Genomic DNA, 27,446 nt, shown 5'->3' with positions numbered 1-27,446 from the left:
TTTGCATATTTCACAAGGATTCCATGATGGAGGGTCATGATGGACTATAAATGCACGTGTAAAAGACGTCGCCAGGTGACGTCCTCTCACCCGATACTATAGACGTGTAAAGGACGTCAGTGGACGTATTCACACAACTTATTAAAACTTTAATTTAATTAAAATTTTAATTAATTATTGCAGTATTAACCACGCAAGGATTAAGCACAGCTTTATCACAATTGATTTCATAGAGGGTCATGATGGACTATAAATGCACGTGTAAAAGACGTCGCCATGGTGACGTCCTCTCTCACCCTAAACACAACATGGTATATATTGAACTACACGTAGCTAAAAGTCAAAATAACAATTATACATGCAACCTCAGATAACTGTAGACATGCACACATGTATCTGAATGCATTTTTAGGAAATGTTCTGTGTTACATATTTTTACCGATTTATGCCGTCATACCGCGACTATTTTTGGCCAGGCACACGACGTTGCCGTCGGACCAATGTTTGCTGGGTAATGACAGAATCATTTTTAGGTGTACTAACCCTTTAATCTCAATGAGACTTTTTTCAGTAAAATAAAGGTTACATAATACACAATATATACTGTATATATATATATATTATAATTATTTGATCAAAATTATTGCTAGAGACAATTCAGTAGTTGCTGAATTTGGATAGGAACATGTCCTTGCATGATGCACCTGTGTATCTCAAACTCATGCTCCCTCTGTCCTCTTTGCACGAGGAAGCATCAGTTGTACTGATGGGGTACTGAGAAGCACCCCCTATATTGATATCGATAGTAAAACACCTTTTGGTTCCATGGCGCCTTTATTTCAAGAAGCAAATAGTGTAAAAGCAACACTACTAGGTGAAATAAAGGTGAAAAATGGTTTTAAAATAAAGCTTAACTTACATCGTGTTTTGGTGACTTGTGCCCATATATCTTTGTTTTGCAGTGTGCACGCGCTTCTTGCTTCAGAGCGATAGGTGGCGCTATGTGTACCATTTGCGTGAATTGCGACCAACACATTTCAGAAGAAGAAATCCAGGGATCCTATCAGTATTTACAAATTGAACAAGGAGCGCTTCCTTGACGGACATTTTGGTAATTATTAAAACTATTTGTTTTCTTTTCTCGTGTAAGAGCAATTCCAGAATGTCCTGTTATGGTCGGTTAATTAGTTATAGCTGTTGAAAAAACCCAACAGTGCCAAAGTTAACCAAGCCATTTCGCGAAGTTACCACCGGTAACGTTAGTTATTTATCAGCGTACGACACCTTTAATGCTCGTGTTTACATCTAAAAGAGAATTCCTGACAAATGTTATCATGTTGTGAAGATGCTCTTTTAGTTTCTGTGAAGAAGCTTTTGGCAAACTTCATGTTTAGCTTTGGGTTAGCTATGGGGCTAACTGTTGTCAGGAGGAGGGGTGGGTACGGTCATGTTTTGATTTTTTTTTGTCATGTAAAAAAACTACATTGAAACATAAGACATAAGATATGTTGAGTCAGCTAGAACTGTTAAATTAAACCGTGATTGTGTCTACATTGACTTATAACCGTTGAATAGTAGTTAACATAACATAAGCATTGTCTCGATCTTGTGTCAGTTTCTTAACCACCATCATGCGAATCGTTTATAATAGAAGGTAATTTGGTTTCAAATATTTGTGTGAATGTGTAAATATTGTATGTTAGCATATGTGTACAGTGCTATAATTTAAAGGGTAAGTTCACTCAAAAATGAAAATGATCTCATAATTTACTTACCCTCAGGCCATCCTAGATGTATAGCCTATGACTTTCTTCTTTCAGCCAAACACAATTGGAGTTATATTAAAACAAAAGGCTTTATAATGGCTTTCAGGCTTTATAATGGGAGTCAATGGTACCTTCTTTTTTTTTTTGAAGCCCCAAAAAAGCGCATCCATTCATCATAAAAGTAGTCCATAGGACTCCAGTGGGTTAACAAAGGCCTTCTGAAGCAAAGCGGTGGGATTTTGTAAGAAAAATATTCATAATTATAACTATTTAAACTATAATCACCGGCTTCCAGAAACGGCTGTACACGAGTCGAGTTCTGGCGGAAGAGTGACCTCATACATTTAGACATTTAAAAATATATTTAAGTGTGAACTAATTGTCACATTTTCAGACACTTAACTGCATGTTAATTGCAATTAAAAGTAATTGTATTATAGTTTAAATTTATATTAAATGCAGTTAGCTTAACTTTAGATAGTTTTTTTTTTTTGACCCACTCAAGTACATCTTTATATGTAATCATAATAATTACTTCTATTGTCTTTGCAATATAGTTGCTATAAGTGTACTGACAAGAATTTATGGTAAACTGAAGTATACTTCAAAGTTATTTTTATTTAAACTTGAATGCCATGTATTTAAATATATTTGTAATTACACATGTGTAATGATTAAGTTGCAATTTAGTACATTCAAATGTATTTTAAAGTACTTTACATGTGCTTTAGTCAACAGATCAAAATAAGTGTACTTTAAAGCACGACAACAGATTATTAAAACAATTATTTAAAATGTGCTTTAAAATAAAACTTTTTTTTAAGTTGTACGCTCAAGATTTTGAGTACGCTTCAAGTGCAGATTGAATAAAACTAAGTGCACTTCTTTTTCACATGTGGACCCTCTTGATTGCATGTCAAGGTCAGTATGGTTATAATACCAAGTTTAGGCTGTAAAACGTATCATCCTAATTGTACCAATAGAAAAGTAATATTGTCCAATACTGAGTTGATCTCCAACACTTGCCTTCGAGTTTCTTAATTGTCCATTATTTGTTTAAAATCTGCTGCAAGTTATTTCGCCATGTTGTTAAGAATAATCTCAATGTTATATAATAATAATATCAGCCATGTCATGTATTAGTTGAAGTATAATGATTTTTTAGCTATTATTGTGTCAAAAAAGCAGATAAAAAAAAATCTCTGGTTCCATTTCATTCATATCATTTGCTCAGTTTTTGAAAACAGTTGTTTATTACCACATCCATAATCAAACTTCATTAATTTCCCTTTTCATTTCTGACTGTGAATTCTCAGATGACTGCTTGACTCCCTCTGCTGTCTGTAACTGCTTGACTCCCTCTGCTGTCTGTAACGGCTTGACGATGGATGTGTTAGATGGTGGTGCCAGTGAAAACACAAGTGGAGCCGAGCCTGTGGGCGCGTCGAGCCTGTACGCGGCACTCGGCCTGTCATCAGAAGATGTGGATGCGCTTGCTCAGATTCCAGAGAGTGAAATCAGCGTTGAGACCCTCCCTTATCTGATTATGCAGCTCAAAGCGAAAAGAGCCCATAAAACATCATCTACCACAGACACTGACCACAGAGGCAAGTCACAGGACAAGCTGAATACACCCGAGAGATGCAGCAGTGACCGACGCAAAAGCCCCTTGTCTTCCATCTCAGCGAGGCGCTCTGGGAGCCACGGGAGCCATGAGCATGAGCATCACGGCAAAGGGGAGGGTCATAGGAAGGTCGAGAGGTACGCGGGAGGAAGAAAGGAGGACACAGGAAGATACAGGAAGTCATCCCGAGAAAGTCAAAGTGGGGATCACGTGGCTGCCGAGACAGAGTTCGGCGACACCCCAACGGTTTTCCCACACAACTGCTCTCTTTGCAATTGTAAGCTGAATTCCATAAAGGTAAGTCGCAAAAGTGATGTGCTCATTAACGTATGTGAGTGCCACGATGAAGCAAAATAAATAAAAACATCAAAAACACACAGAATAGATTAGAAAATATTGTAAAAACACTCTACATGGTGTCCTCCATTTAGATTCACCCCACCTGTTTCCCACAATTAGATCTTACTCCTCTCATCTTTCTGTTTAATTGTGGAATCCTGCCAGTTTGACATCTTTTCCAAGGACAGTCAGCCCTTTCCCAGAGGCAAGATGCCTCCAAGAGACATGCATTTCACACCTCTTAATAATGGTTTGATTTCTTCTTTGGCCTTTCACAGCCATCTGTTGTTTGATGGAAATCCCCTGACTTTACAGTCACTGCTCAGTGCGCCACAAGACTTTCTCAGACGCGTCTCACAGCTTCATAATACTGCTGCTACTGTTGTTTATTATATATATTGAATAAAAATACTCTGACATTAATATATTGGGAAGTGGAGGAATGTGAAAATACTGAAAGTGTCCCAGACAAGACGAGACAAGAATGAAGCTATTAAGGCACAACATAAAGTGGCGTTTATTTACTGTGCCCTCATAGAATTATTAAATATCCATACAGATTTTCATACTACACTCCATACTAATTTGCATGGGGATATTGTATCGATATTTTCAGGGAGTGAATTTCTGCTCGTGATTGCGAGTATCGTAGCGAAAAATAACTCTATAACGCCGTCTAGTGACCAAGTTATATGATGTTAAAGGGGTGATAAAATGCCCATTTCACAAGATGTAAAATATATCTATGATGTCCCCAGAGTGTGTGTGTGAAGTTTTAGCGCAAAATACCCCACAGATATTTTTATATAGCAAGTTAAAGTTGTCACTTTTTGAGGGTTTGCAAAAACGCACTGTTTTGTGCCTGGCCCTTTAAATGCAAATGAGCTGCTGCAGAGGGCGGGGTTTCAAGAGCTTGTGTGTGTTAGCAGCTGCGATTACCTCACGCAGACACACTAAAATGACAGAAACTGTTCTGCCTTTAATGTTAAAACGGAGTCAGACAAAGATGGAGAGACTCAAGAAGAAGTGACAACATGTAGAATGCAACAGGACGTCTCTAAATGGTGTTAACTATCTTCAATTAGGATATTCTGTCATGATAAATCTATAAATCAGTCGTATAGGAACTGTTGTGAGATGCACACAGAGTGACTTTCTATTGCAGCATGTGAAAAGATGGATGCTAAAGTTTGAGCTGACTCACAAATGTACTGTTATACAACAACTTTTCCTCTTCTCAACATGGACTGCGTGTTCCCGGGGGCGGGGTTTATGTAAATTCTAGGGTTAGTGATGTCACTAACCCGGGAGGAATGTCGTGTAGTCCCTGCCAGCCGTTTGTTGTAGTCCTTTTCTTTAAAAGCAAATATCTTCCTTTGCTTTGAACTTTGAGTATTGTAACTTTGCAGATGTTGTTTATGCTCAAACAGCAACATTACACACTAACTAAAGTTAGAAAAGTGAAATCATACTCAACCAGGAAGGACAATATTGACACAGGAAGATTGATATGAAGGTGTGAAATGAACAAGACTTTCATTTCACAGACATTTGCAGTTGAAAAGTTATACATTTCATTTCACTATATCATAATATGTTATCACAATACTCAGCATATTGCAAAATGCTTAAAATCTCAATAATATTGTATTGGGGACCTCTGCCGATTTACACCCCTGAGATTTATTGTTTATGGCTATTTTAAGGCTTCAGATGTGACTTATCTATTCAGAATTTCAAGAAAGTTTTATTTTTTAGCTCCAACTTTGAGTTTGCATCCAACAAGTTCAAATAAGAGAAAATAATCAAAAGACATCAATCTTATTGTACTAAAGTAATTGATTAGTAATTGAAATATGCAAAATGGGCATTACCAGATGGATAAATATACTCTTATGTACAATTTTGGTCATTCTGTTCACCTCTTGCAAAGTCTACCATAATAATATAAGCTTGTATGTGATTTGATATTTGCATTTATTTTTTGACAACAATGTGTTTTACAACTGATTTGAAATGATCATAATCTGTCATATCATAATCATTTCAAGTGCTCTTGTTTTTTTGTTTTTTTTTACTTTCAGACATGGAATGAACATCTATTAGGATTCCGCCACAAATCGCATGAATCGCAGTCCTCTCCACGAAGTTCCCGCTCATTTCCCTCTAAAAGACCCTACAGCACTGACCCTGTCATGTGTAAGTGTTGTGTCTATATTTGATAATGTTGCTTCCACAAAGAAAAATAATGTTTTTTTTGTGTGTGTGTCAATTATTGTCATGTTTAAAATAATTAATAAGTGAATTAGTAATTGTTACATCTAGTGCTGTCAACATTAAAGGAGAACTCCGGTCAATTTTAACATTGAGCTCATTTTTTTGTACATTTGGAGTGCTGTCAGTACAGAGAACAACGACAAAAATCGGTGTTGCCTACACCGTGTTATCCTCTTTTTAAAATTTGCACCCTGTTGACTTCAATGGGGCAAGTTTTAAACCTGCTTTTAGCCACTTAACATCCTTGATGTGTCATTACAAGTGCACAGGTCATGTGAGTGATTCCTTCGGAGTGAACGCGGGTGAATCTGACTGCAGTAGATGTGAAAGAAATATATAAAAAATGATGTTTATTCAGCCAGCGCACATACCTGTATTTACATCCTGTTTTCGGTCGAAGTCCACAGTAGTCGATTGTCGGGTTCACGCACCTAGGGTTAGTACCTATGATCACGCGCGTGAACTCGACAATCGACTACTGTGGACTTCGACCGAAAACAGGATGTAAATACAGGTATGTGCGCTGGCTGAATAAACATCATTTTTATTCATATCTTTCACATCTACTGCAGTCAGATTCACCCGCGTTCACTCAGAAGGAATCACTCACATGACCTGTGCACTTGTAATGACACATCAAGGATGTGAAGAGGCTAAAAGCAGGTTTAAAACTTGCCCCATTGAAGTCAACAGGGTGCAAATTTTAAAACGAGGATAACACGGTGTAGGCAACACCGATTTTTGTCGTTGTTCTCTCTATTGACAGCACTCCAAATGTACAAAAAAATTAGCTCAATGTTAAAATTGACCGGAGTTCTCCTTTAACACGTTAGGAGATGCGATAAATTTTTTCCAGTTTAACGCGTAAAAAATATTTAACGCAATTAACACAGCATCCGTTTTTTCTGTCATCCTTTGGATAGCGTTACATTACATGATCTCGCTCTTATTCATGCAAATGCTTTTAAACCATTCAAGCGACGAGACAAAAGAGAACACGCTGCCTGTGAATCTCCTGACACACACACACACATGTGTGCAAAGAAAGACGTGCGCCAGTATCGAGTTCTGTTTCGCGCTTGAACAAACAGTAACACACAATATGCTAAAATGCCCATTTTGTCGAGTATTCTCATAAGAGCAGCCTTAAATAAGTTAAATAAAGTCTTAAATGAGCGTGTGAGATCCACGTGATGTGCAGCAGCGGCAGATCTTAAAGTCACAGCAGCCACTAATGCTGTCTGTCATTAATGTTAATCAAAGAACAAAGGCAACAGGGAAAATTACTCACTGCTCTTGACTGAATAACCTTTGTAGCTTTAATAAGGAATAATCTAAATTTAATTTATAATTTACGCTGTGAAGACTGTTTGATAACTTTATTCAATTTCTGTATATTTCCTGCCTGTTAGACAGGTGTGGCCACAGGTAAATATGACATTTATTATGGGTTTATGTGAGGATTGTTTTAAGTTCACTTAAATTAAAAGTTGTTATATTTTTGAAGCCTAATAAATGTAAAAAAAAATGTATAGCTTTCAATTACTCTGTAATGTTGAATGGCTACAATTAATGTTTAAAATTAGGGGAAAAAATCATTTTCATCGAGACATCAGTATCTGTATTAGAATCAGTGATACTGGCTTTCATTCATAAAAAGATGACATTAAACAAGTATTTAAAATATACTGTCGTGTCTTAATGCTGTTTTTACATTAATTTGGAGATTAACTCTCCACTAATCGTGATTAATCACTGAAAAAATTATCTATTTTTTTTTTATCGATTGACAGCACTAGTTTCATCACTTAAAGTGGAAAATATTAAAGCGAATTAAAGACCCCAGAAAAGGGTTTTGTGGCTTTTACTTCACATCTGTTAAAATGCACTCATGATTGTGACATAAGCTAAAACCTATTGGCTTATTTAAAAAAAAAGCCAAGCTCTTCAGTATCTCGCTCTCCAACTTCCTGTTTCAATAGGAAATACATCATCACATGAAAGAAAACAGGCTCATCAAGCCATTTCATGGGGTCTTTAAATTTTAATGAAAGACATGTTATTCACTTTAATACTTACATAGGTACTGTATACGATTTATAATAGCAAATATGTGATGATAAATTGATTTTTCTCTTTTAGGGGATCAGTTCATGTCCACCACATCAGACCGTCTATACCCTCCTAAGGTAAATTTATTGATGTGGTACTGTTTTATGTTAATTTCCATCATTTGTGCAGTCAAATCAATATTTGTCTTGTGGCTATATTATCCTCAGCCCAATACAAGAGTGGTCGTTGCCAAGTTTTCTATGGGCGCTGTGACAGTGGAGGAGCTTTTAGTGCTTGGCAAACCATTCGGCACAATTGTGAAGCACCTAGTGTTCCCAGCAAAGGTAATAATACACCAGAAAGACATTTAGGGTGTCTTCACACCAGGAAAGTCCGATAGTTCACTTGCTTTGGTCCGGACCAAATACAATGTTGATTTTTTTTTTTTGGTTTGGTACGGTTCGCTTTCACACTGCTCTTTTTGCAAGTGAATCAAAATGTGTAAACAAAACCACATGTGGGCTAAGGTCGTCCATTCATTGGACAGGAATTCTCGAGCAGGGAAAAGCAGGAAGTGCAAAAACAGGCTCAGCATGGAGATATTTCGTAATGCAATATTTGTTCTTTTACTGATTTTGTGTTATTCTCTACAAACGTAATATGAAGAATCTAATGAGCATCATATGATACAATGTCGTCTATACGATGTTGTAATAGGATTTTTAAACTACCGTTACATTATATGATCTCCTATTCATGCAAATGCTTTTAAACCATTTAAGCGTGATAAGACAAGAGAACGCTCTGTCTGTGAATGTCCTGATGCACACACGACACTTAGAAATACGCGCAACAGTTTTAAGTTTGACCCTATTTTTGTTTTCGGTCAAATTGCCTTTTGAATGGGAGTGCTTGGGGCACTTCTATGATAGCATCAAAATCACTATTTTTAAAACACTAAGAAGGCTCGAGACAACATGAAACTTTGCTCGAAGTCTCACCAGGGGCTCTACACATGAACTCCAGCATTGACAACATTGTGTACACAGAGTTTACTAAAAAGAAAGATTTTGATCAACTCACTGTAGCTGTGTCCGCCCGCATTTTGACAGTCAAAAATAGTCGATCTCCGAATGCAAAGTAACAGGGAGGAGAGTAAAGATGGAAAGCTCCTAAAGCTTAGTTCCATATAAATTCACGGATAATTTATTGTTTTGTCGTTAGTGAAAATCAATATTGACCTTGTATTTGAAAAAGGATCCTTATATAAGAAACAATACTAAAATTCAGAGTCAGTTCATTCGCATTCGGAGATCGACTGTTTTTGACTGTCAAAATGCGGGCGGACACAGCTACAGTGAGTTGATCAAAATCTTTCTTTTTAGTAAACTCTGTGTACACAAACAATGTTATCAATACTCGAGTTCATGTGTAGAGCCCCTGGTGATACTTCGAGCAAAGTTTCATGTTGTCTCGAGCCTCCTTAGTGTTTTAAAAATAGTGATTTTGATGCTATCATAGAAGTGCCCCAAGCACTCCCATTCATAAGGCAATTTGACCGAAAACGAAAATACTGTCAATCTTAAAAGTGGCGTTTCCATTCTAATTATGCTTTTACACAAAAGTTTGCCGGTAGATTAACAAAAAGACCCTAGGTTGCATTTGGTGAGTTACGCTATAAAGGTTAGTTTATCAAAATTGTAATATTGTCATATTGTTCCAAATCTGCATGTTGTGTTCCAGAAATCAGTCACTCTCATACGCACATGTGAATACAGGTCTGCAATAATATTGTTTGCTGGTTAACAGGGTTTTTTGGAGTTTAGTTCTCACAAAGAAGCTCAGAATATGGTCAGTCACTTCAAGTTGAAACCAGCCTTCATCAAGGAGAACCGAGTCATCCTCTACTTATCACCGACAGTGGAAGGCATTCATGTGAGTAGGAAGCCCACAAATCACATCCTATATGCTTAGTTTCACAATGTTTAAAAGCCTATCCATTTATCATGGATTTCCTATACATTTTTCTGATTTGCAGTCACCACCCAAGTTTGATGAGCCTTCACAAAAACGAACAAAACGTTCGAATGCACCTTCTGTGGTTTGTTTTTCGCGTTTGCCTCCTGGCGAGGGCATTGAGGATGAAGTACTAGAGCTTGCAGGCATGTTTGGGGAGGTGTGGCAGTCAAAGTTCACAGACTGTAAGGTAAGGTTACCATCCTGAAGAACTTGTGATGATGTCAGCTGATGGATTGAAACTTAAGAGACTGACCTGTGATGAACGTTGAGATCTCTGTGTGATATATATTTGCATATAATATACTGACCCTTTACAGAGAGATTATACTCTCATATTGAGTCAAGTCATTTTCAAAAGTGTTAAAAAAACGTTTAATTAGTTTCATGTGCTCATTTTGTCAGCCTTTATAGAAACTCATCACGGTTGTTCTTTTTTGTTGTTGTGTGTTTATGTGTGTTCAGGCTTTGATAGAGATGGTTGACTGGCGTGATGCCGACATCATGGTGAAGTATTACTACAGTAACCCACTGAGGATTCAAGGCAAAAGTGTCAAAGTAGCCATGTCCCACATCACCAGCCTGCGGTAAGAGACTTCTGATATCCCGAGCCACAATTTTCTTTCCTAATTTCAAGAAGACATTACATTCCAGAAAGGAAAAATAAAGAAATATCAAATATATCAAAGTCACTGATCACCACAACAAGCTTCTAAGCACACAAAGGGAAAACCTTATCTCTGCACAGCTGCAATTTAGACAGTATCTAGACAAATCTCATGACCGGGAGAGCAAAAAAAGGACATGGTCTTCATTGTTACCTTTTGGCTTTATGTTTTTAATTTTGACAAGTGTCTCTCTCCATCCATTATGTTTTTATTTGCCTCATTAACATCAAGCGTGCTGTATTTTGAAGTGACAGGAGAGAGAGAGTTCACATTAATTTATCACTTTCTATAATTTACAGAATTATAATTTTTTTAACTACACTCTAGTTAAATGTGTTTGTGTATATAAGATACAAATAAATAAATAAATAACTAATTACAAACTCCGATGAGCATTCCGATGGGCCCTAATGTTTGCCGTACTCTGAGTCTGCACCCCCATAACGGCACCTCTGTCTGTCCTTCACAGCCTCAATTTCATCCACATCAAATTATATATAGCTTTTTATTTCACATCATGAACATAGACGGGGTAGCTGGCATGGCGTTTAACTGTAAACAAACAAACATATAGCTTTTACTCTGATTAAAGTCCATTACTTCCTACAAAGCAACTCTTCACATTTTTTTATTTAAAATAAAAATGAGCTTTTTGACCGACACTAAAATCGTGATACCTACTTGTTTAGTAGACACGTTACTTTAAATCTATAACGCATTTATAACCACAAATTTTTCCTTTAAATCAAATGTCTAAATGTAGTTGCATTAAAAATTGACATTTCAAAATTAACATACTGTCCTAAATAATTTCAGAAACAAAATACTTTTCAAATTCAACCAATGTTTTTAATAAATTAATACAATTCTTAATACAATTCTCATTCAGTTAAATAATGAAATACCTAATTAAATGAAAAAAAGAGACATTTTATGGTTGTTTTTCATTTATAAATTGTATTTATAGCATGCTAGTTATCACTCACCAAATCTTAAAATAAAAAATATATTTTGTAAAGGTAGAGTAAGCACCTAAGCATAAACCTTTAGAGTAAAAGGTTTTATATGCATTCATAAACATGCATTCAGTTTGTCTGCAAATATTTGACTGTTTAATGTTTATGTCCTGTGGGCACACTTTTAAAACTGTATTTTAACATTTAATTATGTTGCAGTGACTCATTGTAAGTACCTTACTGTAAACAAGAATTAAAAAAATTATTATTATTCATGCATGATTCATATTCATACCTAAACCTGTAAATGAGTTTCACATGAAACAAAATGTGGCGACCTAGTAGATGTATTTCAGGTGATGTATGTTGTGGAAAATTAAGGAAAATAAGTGAATCACAGAGTCTGTAGAGCTTATTTTAAAAATGTCCTTAATTGAAAACCTTTTTTTTTCTCTCTCTCTCTCTCTCTCTCTCTCTCTCTCTCTCTCTCAGAGAAAACAGTACTGAGCCTCCGTCCAGAAAGTTAGACTCAAGCAAATACAGCAGACAACGAGACGAGTCCACGTCTAGCAACAAGGACAAAAGTGACAGCTCTAACCAGGAAGCCACAGAGAAAGAAAACCAATTAATGGAAAGTGAAGACAAGGTGCTCGATAATGAGGAGGGAATTCAGCTGGAGGATGAATCTGGGCTGCTTGATGAGGGGACAGATGACACTGCGGTTAACACCGAGGAGGAGGAAAAAAAGGGAGAGGAGGAAAGGTTGGAAGAGGAGGGGGCTACTACTGCTGACGAGGAGAACAGAGAGAGAGATTCACAGCAGAATCAAGACGAACGGGTTGGTTTGACACTGTACCACATGAAATTTGCATGTTAAAATATGCTATTAAAATAGCAATAAGTATAAGCACTGTTCCCCAATGATGATCTCAGTAATGATGCTGAAAATTCAGCTTTGCAATTTGATTTAAAATGTATTCCGATCGAAAAAATGTATTAATATTTCACACTATTAGTTTTAATGTATTTGTCATCAATAAATGAAGCCTTGCCCCAAACATGAAAGGTACTGTAAAATGCATGTTTGCTCTCTTAGAGACAGATTTACTGATTACTGATGAGATTTACTGATGACACGCAAATGTAAGAACACAGACGCAGCCGGATCATTTCCATAATGACCAACACAATCCACCGAGAGCAGTGCAAATTAGCGTCTGGTTTAAGACATGCTTTTTTTGGCCGGTAAATAATGGCGAAGATACCAGTAAATTGACGAGTACAAACCTTTTAAAAACTCTCCTCCCATAAATGTTGTGTCTGAAAAGGAAACTCTTATAAATGCATTTGCAATAAGTTCAGCAGCAAAAAGATTGTTCACGCCTTTTCAGCGCTAATTTTTCACTGCGTGTCTTTAGTAAATCCTGACAGTAGTTTTTAACGCCAAAAGAGGGTTTGCGCTGGAGCGAGCTGTTAGTAAATCTGGCTGTTGAAGTTGCACAATAACAGGTTGCTATTAACAACTCAAATTAGACCTTTCAGTTGGCTTATACAAAAGCCATAAAAAAAAGGATCATAACAAAAAAATAAACACAACTTTGGCGTTAAGCGGCAGCAGTTAAGAAACTACATACAGGCCACTATGTGTCAGTATAAAGACCAAATGGGACAAAAAGTGCACAGTGCACCTTTAAAGGGTTAGTTCACCCAAAAATGAAAATTCTGTCAGTAATTACTCACCCTCATGTTGTTCCAACCCCGTAAGACCTTCGTTCATCTTCGAAACACAAATTAAGATATTTTTGATTAAATCTGATAGCTGGATCACTCCTCCATAGGCTTCTAAGGGAATGAAACTTGCTGGCCCAGAAAATGTATTAAAGAGACCGTTAATATAGTCCAAGTGACTCCAGTGGCTCAATCTTAAGTTTATCAAGCGACGAGAATACTTTTTGTGCGCAAAAACAAACTAAAATAACGACTTTATTCCACTTTTCATTTCCTTCTCTCTGGGCCTCGAGTCTTTTCACGTAGTGTTTAAGCGTAGCGCGTCTGTGTCGTACGTCACACGTAGGCTCACTATTGGCCGACGCTGGTCATGTGTGTGATACGTGGCGCACAAAAAGTATTCTCGTCGCTTTATAAACTTAAGATTGAGCCACTGTAGTCACTTGGACTATATTAACGATCTCTTTAATACATTTTCTGGGCCAGCAAGTTTCATTCCCTTAGAAGCCTATGGAGGAGTGATCCAGCTCTCAGATTTAATCAAAAATATCTTAATGTGTTCTGAAGATGAACGAAGGTCTTACGGGGTTGGAACAACATGAGGGTGAGTAATTACTGACAGAATTTTCATTTTTGGGTGAACTAACCCTTTAAGAAAATTAAAAATGTTGTGCACCTGATGAATACTGTAAATGATGACTGTAATGTGTTACTTGTGTCTTCACAAGTGTGAACAATTCTTCACCTGTGTTTTTTGGTGTAGAAGTTTTACACTGACACTTACTAAACAATTTACTTCAATTTATCTGGATTCGGTCAGATTTACTGAATAGAAAAGTGCTGTTTGTGTACCTGCATCAACCCTGACATTCCTCTCCCGCCAAATATTTCCAGTATTTTGATTGATTCATAAAAGATTGTGTTGATTAATATGTTGAAAAAGTACATTTTCACTGTATTTTTTGCTGTGGTATTTATGTGTAGCTTAAATTGGTTTGGCATGAAACTACTTGCAGCTACACCTCTGCTATGGAGAGCTGTGCTGTTCACACAGGGGATGTGAATGACGTGACTGTAACATGGGTGTCAAATCAAATGCATGTGTGGTGTGAAAGATTTTAGTAAACGTGAAAAAAACAAAATATGCTACAACATGAACATTCAAGAACAACATGAATATTCATTTTGATGCAGTGTGACTAAAAGCACTTTGTGTGCTTTTATGTGTCTTATTTCTCCAGGATGATGCAGAATTTCCAGAGAACATGGAGGATTTTGTTACATTGGATGAGCTGGACAACACTGCAGGGGGTGATTCAGCTTTAGGTAAGTACAATTCAAACAGCTCCTGTTATCTATTTAAATGACTCAAAGGTGTCAAATCATAACTTAAAATTTTAGTTTATTGCACCAAAAACAATAATTCCAATCATTTGTTTTCATGGCCATTTTCTACCCTCTCTTTGACCCTTAGAATTAAATGTGCTATTCTCAACATCACAAAAGCAGACATTTTAGAACCAACAGTTTTTGCAGCTTAGTTTCGATAAATTACTTTTTTTTTAGAGTTTTTACAGTAAAGTCGTAATGAAATGAAAGTAGCAACAGATCTTTTCTTCTGTATCGTGATGAACGTCTGAGTGAAATGGATTATTGAAAAAGAAAAGATTTGGAGCAGGGACTAATATATTGATTGTTATTTGGATGGAGGAAGATCTACTCTAAAAATTGGCCGGGTTTATGCAGACTAAATGATTGGAGAAGTCAGGAAACGTCAGCAGGGAAAAGTCTGTCATTTCACCGGAAGATCAAGTTTTAACATTTGATTAAATATTACTAGGAAATTTAAAAAAGTTAAACGTATGCATGGATGTTCACAACAAGATCACTAACATGCCTTTAGCAAATAGTGACTTCATTTCATGTCAACTTTTAATTCAAATGATCATGGAAAATTCTTCATGATATGATCTCTTTAATATTTAGAGTTCTCCCACAATGTGCTTTTTATCTATGACAGTAACACTTTTGCCCATTTATTGCAGAATCCTCTGTGTCACAGGTAAGCATCACGTCTCTCATTTTACTAACTTTACTTGTTGGATGTTTTTTAACATAAACATACTGTATAAATGTGACCCTGGATCACAAAACCGGTCCCAAGTCGCACGGGTATATTTGTGACAATAGCCATTGTAAGGGTCAAAATTATCGGTTTTCTATTATGACAAAAAATCATGAGGATATTAAGTAAAGATCATGTTCCATGAAGATATTTTGTCCATTTCTTACCGTAAATATATAAAACATTTATTTTTGTGAGTGAATGCAGCACAATCGTGAACATAAATGCACAACTTTAAAGGCGATTTTCTCAATGTTTTGATTACTTGTCCTATCCTAACAAACCATACACCAATGGAAAGCTTATTTATTCAGCTTTCAGATGATGTATAAATCTCAATTTAAAAAAAATGACCCATGTGACCAGGGTCCAGGGTCACATATTTCCAGTTCAACAGTTTTGAGCAATAGCAACGTGTATTTTTCTGCACACGCTCACAGGATGGTAAAGTAGTGGTGGTTTGGCCCGTAAAGAAAACACGTGACTTGATGAAGGATCTTTGCAGTCTGGCCGCACCCTTTGGCAGTATGGTGAAACATAATTTGTCCATGTTCAATCAAGAGGTCAGTGTTTCGTGTTTGCGTTTGGTTGAGTACAAATATTAATTTTCCTTTAAATACAATCTTTATTTGACCGGAACACTTAAGTTTTCCAGAATATTTTCAGTGGATGGTTGAAACATTTTGTATTTACAGTTAAGTATAATATTATCACAGTATATTAAATAACCATTATATGTTGAACAATACTGTTTTTCATTATTTTTAATAAGACAGTAGTACACAGGACTCTATACTTTGAAAACATAACTAAACCTAACGTTTGTGTGTGAATTTTCTTACTTGTATAACACTTTAGGAAAGGTTGAACATTTTAACATTAGTTTCCCTTTCTATGTTTATTAACCTTGATTAATTATTTTAAAAATGTTACTTTCTACATGTACTGCATTTAAAAAAAGCACTTTTTAACATTACAAGTTAAAAACAAAGGATAAGTTTGCATTAGGAAATGAGCTACAAAAAAAGCTACAAAAAATAATGAATTGCAAATGCTAACATGAAATAAAATTAAAGCCAGAGGCCTTGTGATTTGCACAACAGCTGTGGTTAGTACTCCTCAATAGTTATTGTCTATTTACCATGCTACCACATATGATTTCCGTTTTACTAATCAGTTATCACACAATTTTCAAGTTTTGCCTTTAGACGTCGTGTGTGTGTGTGTTCTTGTAGGCTATGATTGAACTGGAAACAGTTGAAAAAGCCCAAGAAATGGTGCAGTTCTACAAAGATCGCAAGGCAAGGATGTGTGGCAGACCGGTGTCTATTTCCATGTGCCGTACCATGAAAACAATAGAGGTATGGTGTTATGAAAACATACTAGATAGAAAAACATTAGTGATCACATTGTTTCAGTCAATATAGTGGTAATGTCACTGCTTCCTTTAAGACTTGGTTCACTACAATAAAAGAGAAAAAAAAATTCTGTTGTTTACTCTCCCTCACGTGCTCTAAAAATTATATGATTTATTTTCTCCATAGAGAACACAAGAATGTTAAAGTCCCCCTGTGCTGAAAATCTAGCTTTTAGTGTTGTTTATATGTCTATGTGGTGTTTTTAATGTGCTTTAAGACAAACCATGTGCAATTTCAAGTCGACACCATTGCTGAGTATTTTCTCCTTAAATCTGCAGTGAACCAAAGACAGTCTAAAAACCGCGGTTTAAAATTGCTGGTGTTTCTGACGTCACAAACTACCTTGTAACCAATCAGGTCAACGAGTGAATCTCCGAGCTGGTGTGAGAGTGTAGGCGGGGCTAATTAGCATATTCATAGAACTAAATGCATATTCACAGTATATATATTCATATACTAAATGAAGCAAGTTACATTAAAAAAATTAAGGCTTGAAGATTTTTTTTTTTCAAGGAAAAGGCGTTTAAATATGTAATTTTAAGTGATCAATGATGAGTTTTAAAGGTGAACTAAGTAACTTTTTTACCTTAACTGAACAGCTTCGGAGTCATTGGAATGGTTATATTACTTATTTCGGGTTGAATGGTGGTCGTTTCGCACCCCCCTGGTGCCCGTGAGCGGAAAATACGCACTTGCAACTTTGGGGTGACGGGCCGCCGCGTCAGGAAGTCTCGCGTGATATCAGGTCTTGCGATGTAAACAATTGCTTTACGGCCAAAAGAAATCTGCTAAAATGCCGTCATTATTGCGCTCCCTCACACTGTTCGAACCCGAATGAAGAAGACGTTTTAAAGAATGTCCCATCTGCTTTGATGTCGTTGATCTGCTAGCCTCTGGTGTCTGAGAATAGCCAACGAGTTTTTACAACAGTGTTGTCAAATATCTATTCCGAAGCTGTGGGGGGAGCTCTAGAGAGAAACCTGCGAGCAAAAAGCGAGAATACAGCGAAGAAATCCCGAAGTTACTGAGCCCCGCTTTAAGGGATACAAATTAATTATTGACTACAGGGGGACTTAAAGATTGCAGTTATACACATTCACAAGAAAAACTGAAAAATGGAGGATAACTGTAAAGTTTTGAATGTTTGGTTCAGGAAATGTGCTACCAGGATGGTGTGTCCATTAAAACACAGGGGTCCAGTACTCAGTCCATACTCATTTATTGTAACAGATCGTGAAGCAGGCCATAACGTAGGATAGGAATCTGATATAGAGTTGTATGGTTTCTATAAACAAATAAACAACAAACAGAATCTTTAACACCACAAAACTTCAATAGTAAATCATTAATCTCATAATCCAATCCTAAACAGTTCAACATCAAACTAGTAAGAACACTGAAACATAAGTAGAGTAATCACATAGAACATCTCAGAATTAGACTCAAACAGAATCTCAAGACATTATGTAACAGATCAAAAGGGCACAAACTTACATTGTCAGGAACACATCAACTCTACAAAAGGGCTCTCATCAGGAGAGAAAGGAAGGACCGTCTACCTCCATTGCATATGGCACACACAAAACACACCAAACACAAAACACACCAAACACTAGTGATTAAGTACACCTGAGGAGACTTAGCTCCTCCCCTGACTGGCTACGTCATGTGATCCATAGGAATTCTCAACAATAACAGTATGATAAATACAAAGATGTAAATAAGAACAGTCAGTGTATAGATGCAGTCCAGAACACCGTTTCTCAGAAATCGCTTGTTGCATCCAACCTGCAGCCCGCCGGTAAAACAAAGAGAAGCAAAACACGTACCAGGAGTCGCAAAAATAACTAATGTGGTCAAAATTATAAAGTTTTTTGTTGTTGTTGTTGTTGTTGTTGTTTAATGTGAAATACACTACACAGCATGTTACAGGCCGGTGGTCAGAGAAATACATTCAGAACAAGATGGCTACACAACGGATGACACTCCTTTAATCAATGAGGTGGAGAAAATAAAAGGTCACAGGTCACCAAACTTGAACTTTGGAAAGCGTGAAATGCGAAACTTCTTCGCATTTGCTTGCGTTTCTGGGCTCCGCCGTTTGTATGCGTAGGAATGGAACGAAAAGTGTAGTTTGACCGTCCCTTTAGGCTGCAACATTACAAAATGTAAAAAAGGAAGGGGTCTGAATGCACTCTATGTTGGCTGTAGGAAACTGTGGGCAGTGCTATATTCATCTGCCACATGCAGCACTGATCCAAAGTATGTGCAGAGTATACAGTAGAAAGTTTGTGTGCACAGCGGCTGAAAAGGAAGTTAACTTCCTGTGGAGAGAATATATAAACAACAGCAGATTTATTTAATTTACAACAGCCTAATTTTTTAATTTGCATCTGACAAAAGAGAACCATCATAATTTTGTTTGTTGCTTTTTTATTTAATGGCTTTACCCTTAAAATCTGATGCACGTGTATTTTTCTGTGAACTTATAGTACTTGGAATGACATGAGGGCGAGTAAATAATGACAACGTTTTCATTCATTCTGTGAACTGTTCCTTTGCTTATATTAATGACTGTAAAAAAACAGTCAGGATACAAAATAGTGCTATAGTGATGATGTTTTTTTTGTGTGTTTTTTAGCCCAACCCAGAATTTTGCATCTCTCTGGTGTCCTCGAAACCCAATAGGATTTTTTGCATTGGCTTTCCGGTTATTGCCGATAAACAGTTCTTTGACTAACAAAAGTTTATGATTCTTACACGTTTTGTCCATCATGATAATCTTTATAAACGAACACAACGTTCATGAATTTTGGAGTGTAAAGCTAAATATAGGCTATAAACAAACTACGCCACGGTCACATGACTTCAACGTCACCAGCATTTAGTTTGCAAAAGCGTGATTATAAACACAACGAGGCTGTGAAAGCGACTAGTGAAGTGAGTAGATGAGTTTATCTGTTCAGAGAGACGATGTTTAATGTCCCGACAACCTCTGGAGTCCCATTGACACTTGTTAGCAACCGCCTTTTTCAAGACACGTAAAAGCTTTAAAAAAATCACAAGAGTTTTACTGATTATGCCGTTGAATAAAATGTGAAAGTGTCTTGAGCTTGTGTTCACCACTGACCTTAATCCAGGCATTTAACCAAAAAAACATAAAATAAAAAAAACTCATTGACTTTGAGACTTGGAAATCACGTTTCCAGGTTTTGGCCAACAAAAAATGTCACCCCTGCAGCACTGAATTCAACTAAAATGATTGTTGTGGTTTCTTAATCCCTCATTCCCCTTTTAGAGCCCTAGTGGGAGATCCATTTTCATCAGCGGTCTTCCCAACCAGAGATTTCAGCATAAATACACAAAGGAATCGCTTTTAAATCTGGTTAAGCCCTTTGGAAAACTGACTGCCTACTCGCTATCCTACTCTCAAGCAACGGTACGTATACACACATTTTCCCCTCATCACAATCTATGATGATCAGCATAGAGTCGTTTTTTTTTTAAGACATTGCGCTTTATTTTTTCCTTTCTTGTTCCTTCTCAGTGTTACATGCAATTGGACAGTGTCAAGGCAGCTGAACTAATGGTTGCGCAGTACAGTCGGCGGCCATGCAAATTTTGGGGGTCTGTGCTGAAGATAGCCATGAGCAGGAAAGGAGACTCTCTGATTCGTTGGTAGGTGAATGTGTCTCAGTCATTTCAATGTAACTCTGAAATCATGTTCTCATTAACCGTCGCTGAATAAAGTGGATGCACAAATGACACAATACATTTTCATCCTTGTATTTGCAGTAGAATGGACTAGTACAGGCCTTAGCAGGAATGTACAGTTGGCCTCAATATTTGAGCACACTTTAAAATGTTATTGTTGCAATAGATATCAAAATATCAGAGCAAGTGGAATCTGCAAAGAAATCATGCTTGCTTCATAAATACCACTTTTCTATAGTTCAGCACATTACATGTCCAGATATATATCTTTTTTTTTTTTTTTACAAATTGCTTTTTTGGTACATTTAGGGGTCCTAAACATTTACAGTAAATGTTCACACCTGTAGTTCGGTTTTCTTAGTGTGGACTGAAAAACTAATAATTAAGTCCTGGTCCACTTAGCGTTCACATTGGCATTTTAACACCGAATCTAAAGGCATAGGGAGGGATATGTTCTCAACCTGCTTTTATTTTGTATATTTCGAGAGGAACTTACAGAACATCCGAAACAATGCTGTGTCCTTGGGTAAATGTGCTCGTATGTGTGTAGCCGAAACTATGATGGTATTTTGACCAGCTGAGAACTCATGAAGAGCTCATTAAATGTGAGTCAAAACAGCAGCAGGAATCCCTCCGTCAACATCGCGACTGTGACGAGAAAAAACAGGCATGCTTGAGCATCCTGTCCTTTTTAGGGTCGCATCTTGTGACATCATGTCCTGTTTTTGGTTAGTTTTTCATGTCTTTGGTCCGTGTTTGTGTTCATATTTCATTAGAACCGCACCAGAGTTGGTTTGAAAGTAGAGCAAGACTCATCTTTTCAGTATCTCGGTCCGCTTGTTTGGGGCACCAGGGTCCAGATGGCAGCGTTCACACTTTTTCAGATGAACCGCACTAACAGAGCAATCGCACCAGGGTTCGTTTTAATCCAACCAGACATGCCAAGTGTGAACACACCCTTAGTTTGAAATGTTTGCTTGTGCTGTTTTTATAAAAGGCACTGACATTAAGTGACTTACAAAGTGGCATCTGTAGTTAGACAACAGCAACAGTCAGATAAGTGGGGGGAAATATACCATGTTTCATGTAACTTGTGACAACCATTGTGAAAGTAACAGAAATAATTTTCTGTGTCTTCATTTTGTTTGCTCTATTATTACAGGAGATACACTTTAGAGCAAGAAACTGAGGAGAAAGAGTTAAAAAAGGAGGAAAAAGTAATTAAACCAAACTCTGAAAGAACAGGAAATGACCAGGAAATCAAGAGTGACGCAAAGGAGGTGAACATCACACATGTTGGACACATTTGACAATCTATTCTCATGATCTTAGAAACATTTGGAATGATTGATTGATTGATTGATTGATTGATTGATTGATTGATTGATTGTCCACCCATTTGATCATTTCCCTTTGGCTTCTCATAAAAGTTCTGATCTAAAGAGTCATGCATACATGCAGAACTAAACTTTTGATTTACATTTTCAAACGAATTGAAAGGAAAGGAAAAGCAGCCAAGTGTCAGGCTTATATGGTATCAATACTGGTTAAAAAGAGAAATTACGTGTTTGCAGAACCAGCAAAGTTCTTTACCGGATTGTGAAGGTGCTGGTGGGGATTCAGTTTGTGAAGGAAAAGGTTCGGAAGAGGTTGATCAACAGGACGAAACCCCTTTGAGCCCTGATCAACCTGACCACATTGTGGGTAAGTCCATCACACACTTGCTTGTAATAGACTTGATCAGTACCTTATTATAACCTCTGGATCTTAATTTAAAACATAGTGTATTTATAGTTTAGTCTTTCTAATGGTTTAAAATGTTTAGGCCAACGGATTGCGATTTAGTGTGTAAGCAATTGAGGGAAAACTGTAAATCCTGAACACTTCTCCGCCTTATTTCAGGTGTGGACTACGTCATCCCAGTGACTGGTTTCTTCTGCAAGCTGTGTAACATATTCTACACCGATGAGAGCAAAGCAAAATCCGAGCACTGCCGCAGCCTGGAGCATCACAACAACTTCAAGGTGCCTGTAATAGAGTTACAATAGAGATTATAAAACGGGCTGTGAAAGCTTTTTAGTTTTTTGTGACTCTGCTGCTCCAATGAGCATTTCTTACCAATTTTTTGTGCAATTTTTATAGTTTTGCATCCTCCTCATGGGCATTCAATAATTTTTTACTTTTCAGTGCGAGTTAAATCTCTCTTTTTGACCCATTTTACCTGTAAAAGAAAACCTGCTTAATAATTATGCACTTCTAAATTAGGGATGCACGATGATATCGGTACAACATCGGTATCAGCCGATAAAAGCTTTAAATGACCATCATCGGCATCGGCCGATATGATCATTTCTGCCGATGAGCCTTGCCGATAGGGTGGCGTGTTTCCTATGTGCACGTGACGACCGTGCATGAGGGCCAGCAACTTAACATGTGGAGGCATTTCGAGCATGGGCGTCAGTTTGGTTTGAGATGTGCTGGGGACAGAGACTCATTCGCAAGTGCGTTTTCAGAAGTGCTGGGTACAATGACGCAGGAATTTTTTTTCTCTTTCGTGCAGGTCATGTTTTGAAAGACGATGTCCAGTAGATTACTAATGTAAACTCTCCAAGCTACTATGCTCTCCACAGAGCATAAAATATTCTTTTTATTTTATTTTTCGTGTTCGCATTTATGAGGAAAAACAGTGACAGTTCTCGGTTACGGACGTGAGCGCTCTGAAAGCGGCACTAAAAGAGACTGCTTTAAAACTTCCACAGAGACCTCAAACAGAAAGCACAAAGCCTTTCTAAGTGAATTTCGTTTTGTATTAATTGTATCTTAATTTTGATCAATGTTTCATCAACCAATTGCCTGGATTTAATAAATAATAAGTAAAGCAGATAATAGATATCACGACACGGAGGCGCCCGCGATTGAACTGGAGCTAGTCTCATAAATGAAACGAAACTCAGCATAGCCTACTTGCCTCACAGACCTGAGAAATATATCTATTATCTACAGAACGCTTGAAATCATATTTTTAAACAGAACAATTCAAAACAAAAGAAAACTATGTAATCCGAAATGTGTATTTCTCTCTGGCGCGTTCACTACTGCGAAGATCGCGAGTCATCGTCAACTTCATCTTTGCAGCCGACACAGAAAACACTTGTTTATTAATAAACAATTAAAATGTCTCCTTGCTATATTTGACATATTCATAATTCATTACTTTTGCGTTGTGACAGCTTTTAGTTGCTTTATTGGCAGCGCCACCCTTACATGTTACATGAACAGGTCGCCTCTGCATCAGCACCGAAAACAGGGGAGCATTTGGTAGACCTGTTCAATTAGATGTACATTTTTTATTTGAAAATGTATTTTTATTTATTTTACTCCTAAGGACTGAAGTTTGAAGTCTGAACTTAAAAATAAAATGTGGCACTGGCATATCATTTATTCTCCAAGTGAAATAATTTGCCTATTTTTCAGGGGTGAATGTCTGTCTTGTAAAATTCTACTTTTATGGTAGAATCAAATGTTGTTTTGTTTGTCTTGTGTATTGCCTTATCTACAACACATGAGTGTAATAAGGTAAAGGTATACAGGAGAGAGACTTGGATTTCTCTTCAGTAAAATTAAAGTGTAAATATATCAGGGGGAAAATGTGTATATATATCGGTATCGGCATCGGACAAAATTAGTTTGAAAATATCGGCATATCGAATATCGGCCAAAATGCAATATCGTGCATCCCTATTCTAAATATCGACTTGACATATAATTATGCATGCATGCATGCATGTGTGTATGTATATGGGGTGTATATATATGGGGTATATACTGTAGGGCTGGGTATTGACACAAATTTCACAATTGGATTAGATTTCGATTCACAAGCTTGCAATTTGATTCGATTTCGATTCCGATTCAATATTGATTATTTTGAATATCAGGTATAATACATGGCAAATTTCAAATCTCTAAACAAATGTCTTAACTAATGCTGTAAACTATGGGTGTCAGTCGCAGCCTACTATAATATTAAAGGTAAAAATTAACTGATTTGTATAAAAACTTAAATTACACTTTTATTTATTTTTATAATAATAAAGTTATATGAAATATAAACATTTAAATGATGGCTGTCATAAAAACTTACTAGATTTATTCAAACATGCATTAAATATTGAAGAATATTAAAAATTATAATGAATATGTAATATGGTGCATATTTAGCAAAATGCTCCTCTCTAGAGTTAATTTTTCTAGCTGACTAACGAGTTTATGGTCACTGGATATGGTTTTTCAGAGGTAAATGTGACATTACATGACATTGTTTACAAGCTTACATCTTTCCACAGTTGAAACACTGATTGAGCAATTCCATGTCACATGATACGGATTTCGATAAGTTGCACTCTATCTTTTAACACACTTTCAGATGCTCATTCATGTTTATTTTGTGCTGTAACTGGTATTATTAAGGCAGAAGAGAAGATCATGTGTTGCTGCTCTTGAGCTGAGCCAGAGCGATCTCACGCCACAGCGCCAAAATGCAATTTATGTTTTGGAATTTCGTAAGAAAAGGGATGTAATTTGAAATCTGAGACTTTGTTTCATATCAATAGAAACAAAGCACAAAGATTATTGCGATTTATTGGATGGGATGCGCGCTACAATGTTCCATTCATTCATCAAATGAAAACAGGATGACTAATCGATTCTTGGGATTTAAGAATCAATATCGGTTCGTAAAAATGAGAATCTATTAAAATCGAGAAATCAATATTTTTTTACCCAGCCCTAATATACTGTATATGGGGTATATATAATAAGGGTGTACCAGTTCTCTGTAAAAAAACAAACTGCACTGTTCTCCACCCACGGTTCGGCACGCACTTGCACTGTGATTCATCTCAAAACTGACGACGCATACGCATCTATAATATGGTTTAGGGCTGCACGATATTGAAGAAAAATGCGATACGATAATGCTTTGTGTAAAAAAACTTAAATTATCTTAAAAATATATTTAAAATTATAGAACCTACATGTTTCACTTTTTTTTTTGTGACGAGAAAACATCCCTACAGCTTCTGACAGTGAACATCAGTGTTTTACTGTAGTATAAGAAGTGTTATTTTAACATTAGTGTAAACCACGGGGTTCAGGTTATTCTACATTAGGATTATTAAACAACAGAAACTGAACAATCAAATGTAAAAATAAAACGCTGCTTAGTTTTCACTGTATGAATGAAATATATCCTGATTCTTATTAAAGCTACAAAAGTTATTCACCCGAGAGCTGTGAGTGATTTTCTCTTTCTTTTGTACATGTCATGACCCCAGTTATTGCAAGCCGTTGCGATATGCATATCGCGGTATATACATTTGCGATATTTCAATAATTTCGATATATTTTGCAGCCCTAATATGGTTTGTTGAAAATAACGCGTAAAACATTCTGGCTTCCCCTAAACTTTGTTCAATGCAAGTGTCGTTTGCTTTAATATGACCAGTCGTTTACGCCGTCCTCTCCCGGGTGTTGACAGGCGAGACCTGAACAGCACACGTTGCTATCTGTGTTTTAAATTGAGTTCTCTTTCAAGTCTTGCGCTTAAACAGACAAATGCTTAAAAGCACAAAAAATAAATTGTCAATATGCGCATCTTGGTGAGTATCCTATTGCACACATAGTCGGTTATGCCTCAAGTGGAGGTAAACAGTCGAGAAAGACAAGGCATATGAACAGTATCAGTGTATTATGTCTTAAAGTGACTGCAGCCTAATATTCCGGCTGTCTGTGTTTTTAATGTTAATCAAATGACAAAAAACAGGGAAATCACTCACTTCTCTTGACTGAATAGCTTTTGTAACTTTAATAATGATAAATCTTTTAAACACTGAAGATTATATGCAATCTTGTTTTACATTTTGATCACTTTATTCAGTTTCTATACCTGAAAACTACTGTTAGATACCTGAAAAGCACTGTTTATTTTATTAGTATCTTTGCTCTATTGTAATAATTTGTGCTGTTGCTTGTAGTTTTGATTATTTGTTCTTTTATTTTCTTTATTTTTATTTGACACTCGTGTCTTTTTTTTACATAGCATATACCGAACCGTACTGAAACACGTGACCCTAAAATCGTGATTAAAAACCGAACCGTGATTAATCTGAACCATTACACCCCTAATAATATACAGTTTGCTCTACCTCGGAAATAACTTTCCCAAGTGAAAAACATTTTAATAGCCACTTTTCCTTTTTCACTCTGTAATACATCAGATTATAGTAGTAAGATGGGTTTCCAGTTGCTATACCTCTTGTGCTGGTTGTGTGGATGAACTCACATTTTCGCTTTGATTTTCAGCTCAAACATGCCGAAGCAGTGGAACCGGCAGACGGACACCCAGATGGTTGAAGAAAAGGGGTGGACGTGAAAAGACAGAGACATTGTACTTTTTGAAACATTGTTTTTTTTAATTTGTTTTCATTCCAGTGAGTTTCCACATTCTTTCTGTTCAAATGTTTTGTTTCTGAAAGCGCTTCAAGAGTGACTGTGTGTGAGAGAGAAATGCGTGTGGATAAAATTGTGAAGTCATTGTAATGATTTGGATGTGCATTAGTAAATAGAATGAAAAATGTATATCAGCTGACGTAGAGTGTTACACTAAGCTCTTGAAATAAACTCAAGTTTGTTTACCGTCAGGTATGTTTACTCTCACCTGTATCACAGTATGCAAGCTTGTGCATTTCCACCTTGATAAGAG

General features: G+C 36.6%; 1 protein-coding gene across 1 annotated transcript; it reads left to right on the top strand.

Moving 5' to 3' along the window:
• Positions 1-1,028: 1,028 nt before the first annotated feature.
• Positions 1,029-27,384, top strand: LOC311293146 (uncharacterized protein). Its single transcript, XM_084413191.1, has 19 exons — positions 1,029-1,111; positions 3,083-3,687; positions 5,814-5,928; positions 8,149-8,195; positions 8,286-8,402; positions 9,868-9,993; positions 10,097-10,264; positions 10,540-10,661; positions 12,191-12,536; positions 14,668-14,752; positions 15,472-15,488; positions 15,992-16,114; positions 16,787-16,912; positions 20,268-20,408; positions 20,517-20,647; positions 21,846-21,963; positions 22,258-22,387; positions 22,586-22,707; positions 27,047-27,384. The coding sequence occupies exons 2-19, from the start codon at positions 3,151-3,153 to the stop codon at positions 27,095-27,097; spliced, it is 2,622 nt and encodes an 873-aa protein (XP_084269317.1). The 5' UTR covers positions 1,029-1,111; positions 3,083-3,150; the 3' UTR covers positions 27,098-27,384.
• Positions 27,385-27,446: the final 62 nt, after the last annotated feature.

This window comes from Rutilus rutilus (genome assembly GCF_951802725.1).
Source record: "Rutilus rutilus genome assembly, chromosome: 7".
Classification (NCBI taxonomy): Eukaryota; Metazoa; Chordata; class Actinopteri; order Cypriniformes; family Leuciscidae; genus Rutilus; species Rutilus rutilus.
This window is presented reverse-complemented; position numbering and strand designations above follow the sequence as displayed.

Excerpts from the sequence above, each read along its gene's own strand:
- LOC311293146 (XM_084413191.1), top strand. The coding sequence starts at position 3,151 with ATGGATGTGTTAGATGGTGGTGCCAGTGAAAACACAAGTGGAGCCGAG. Across the intron at positions 5,929-8,148 it reads CAGCACTGACCCTGTCATGT|GGGATCAGTTCATGTCCACC; the intron begins GTAAGTGTTGTG and ends TTTCTCTTTTAG. Across the intron at positions 20,409-20,516 it reads TATCCTACTCTCAAGCAACG|TGTTACATGCAATTGGACAG; the intron begins GTACGTATACAC and ends GTTCCTTCTCAG.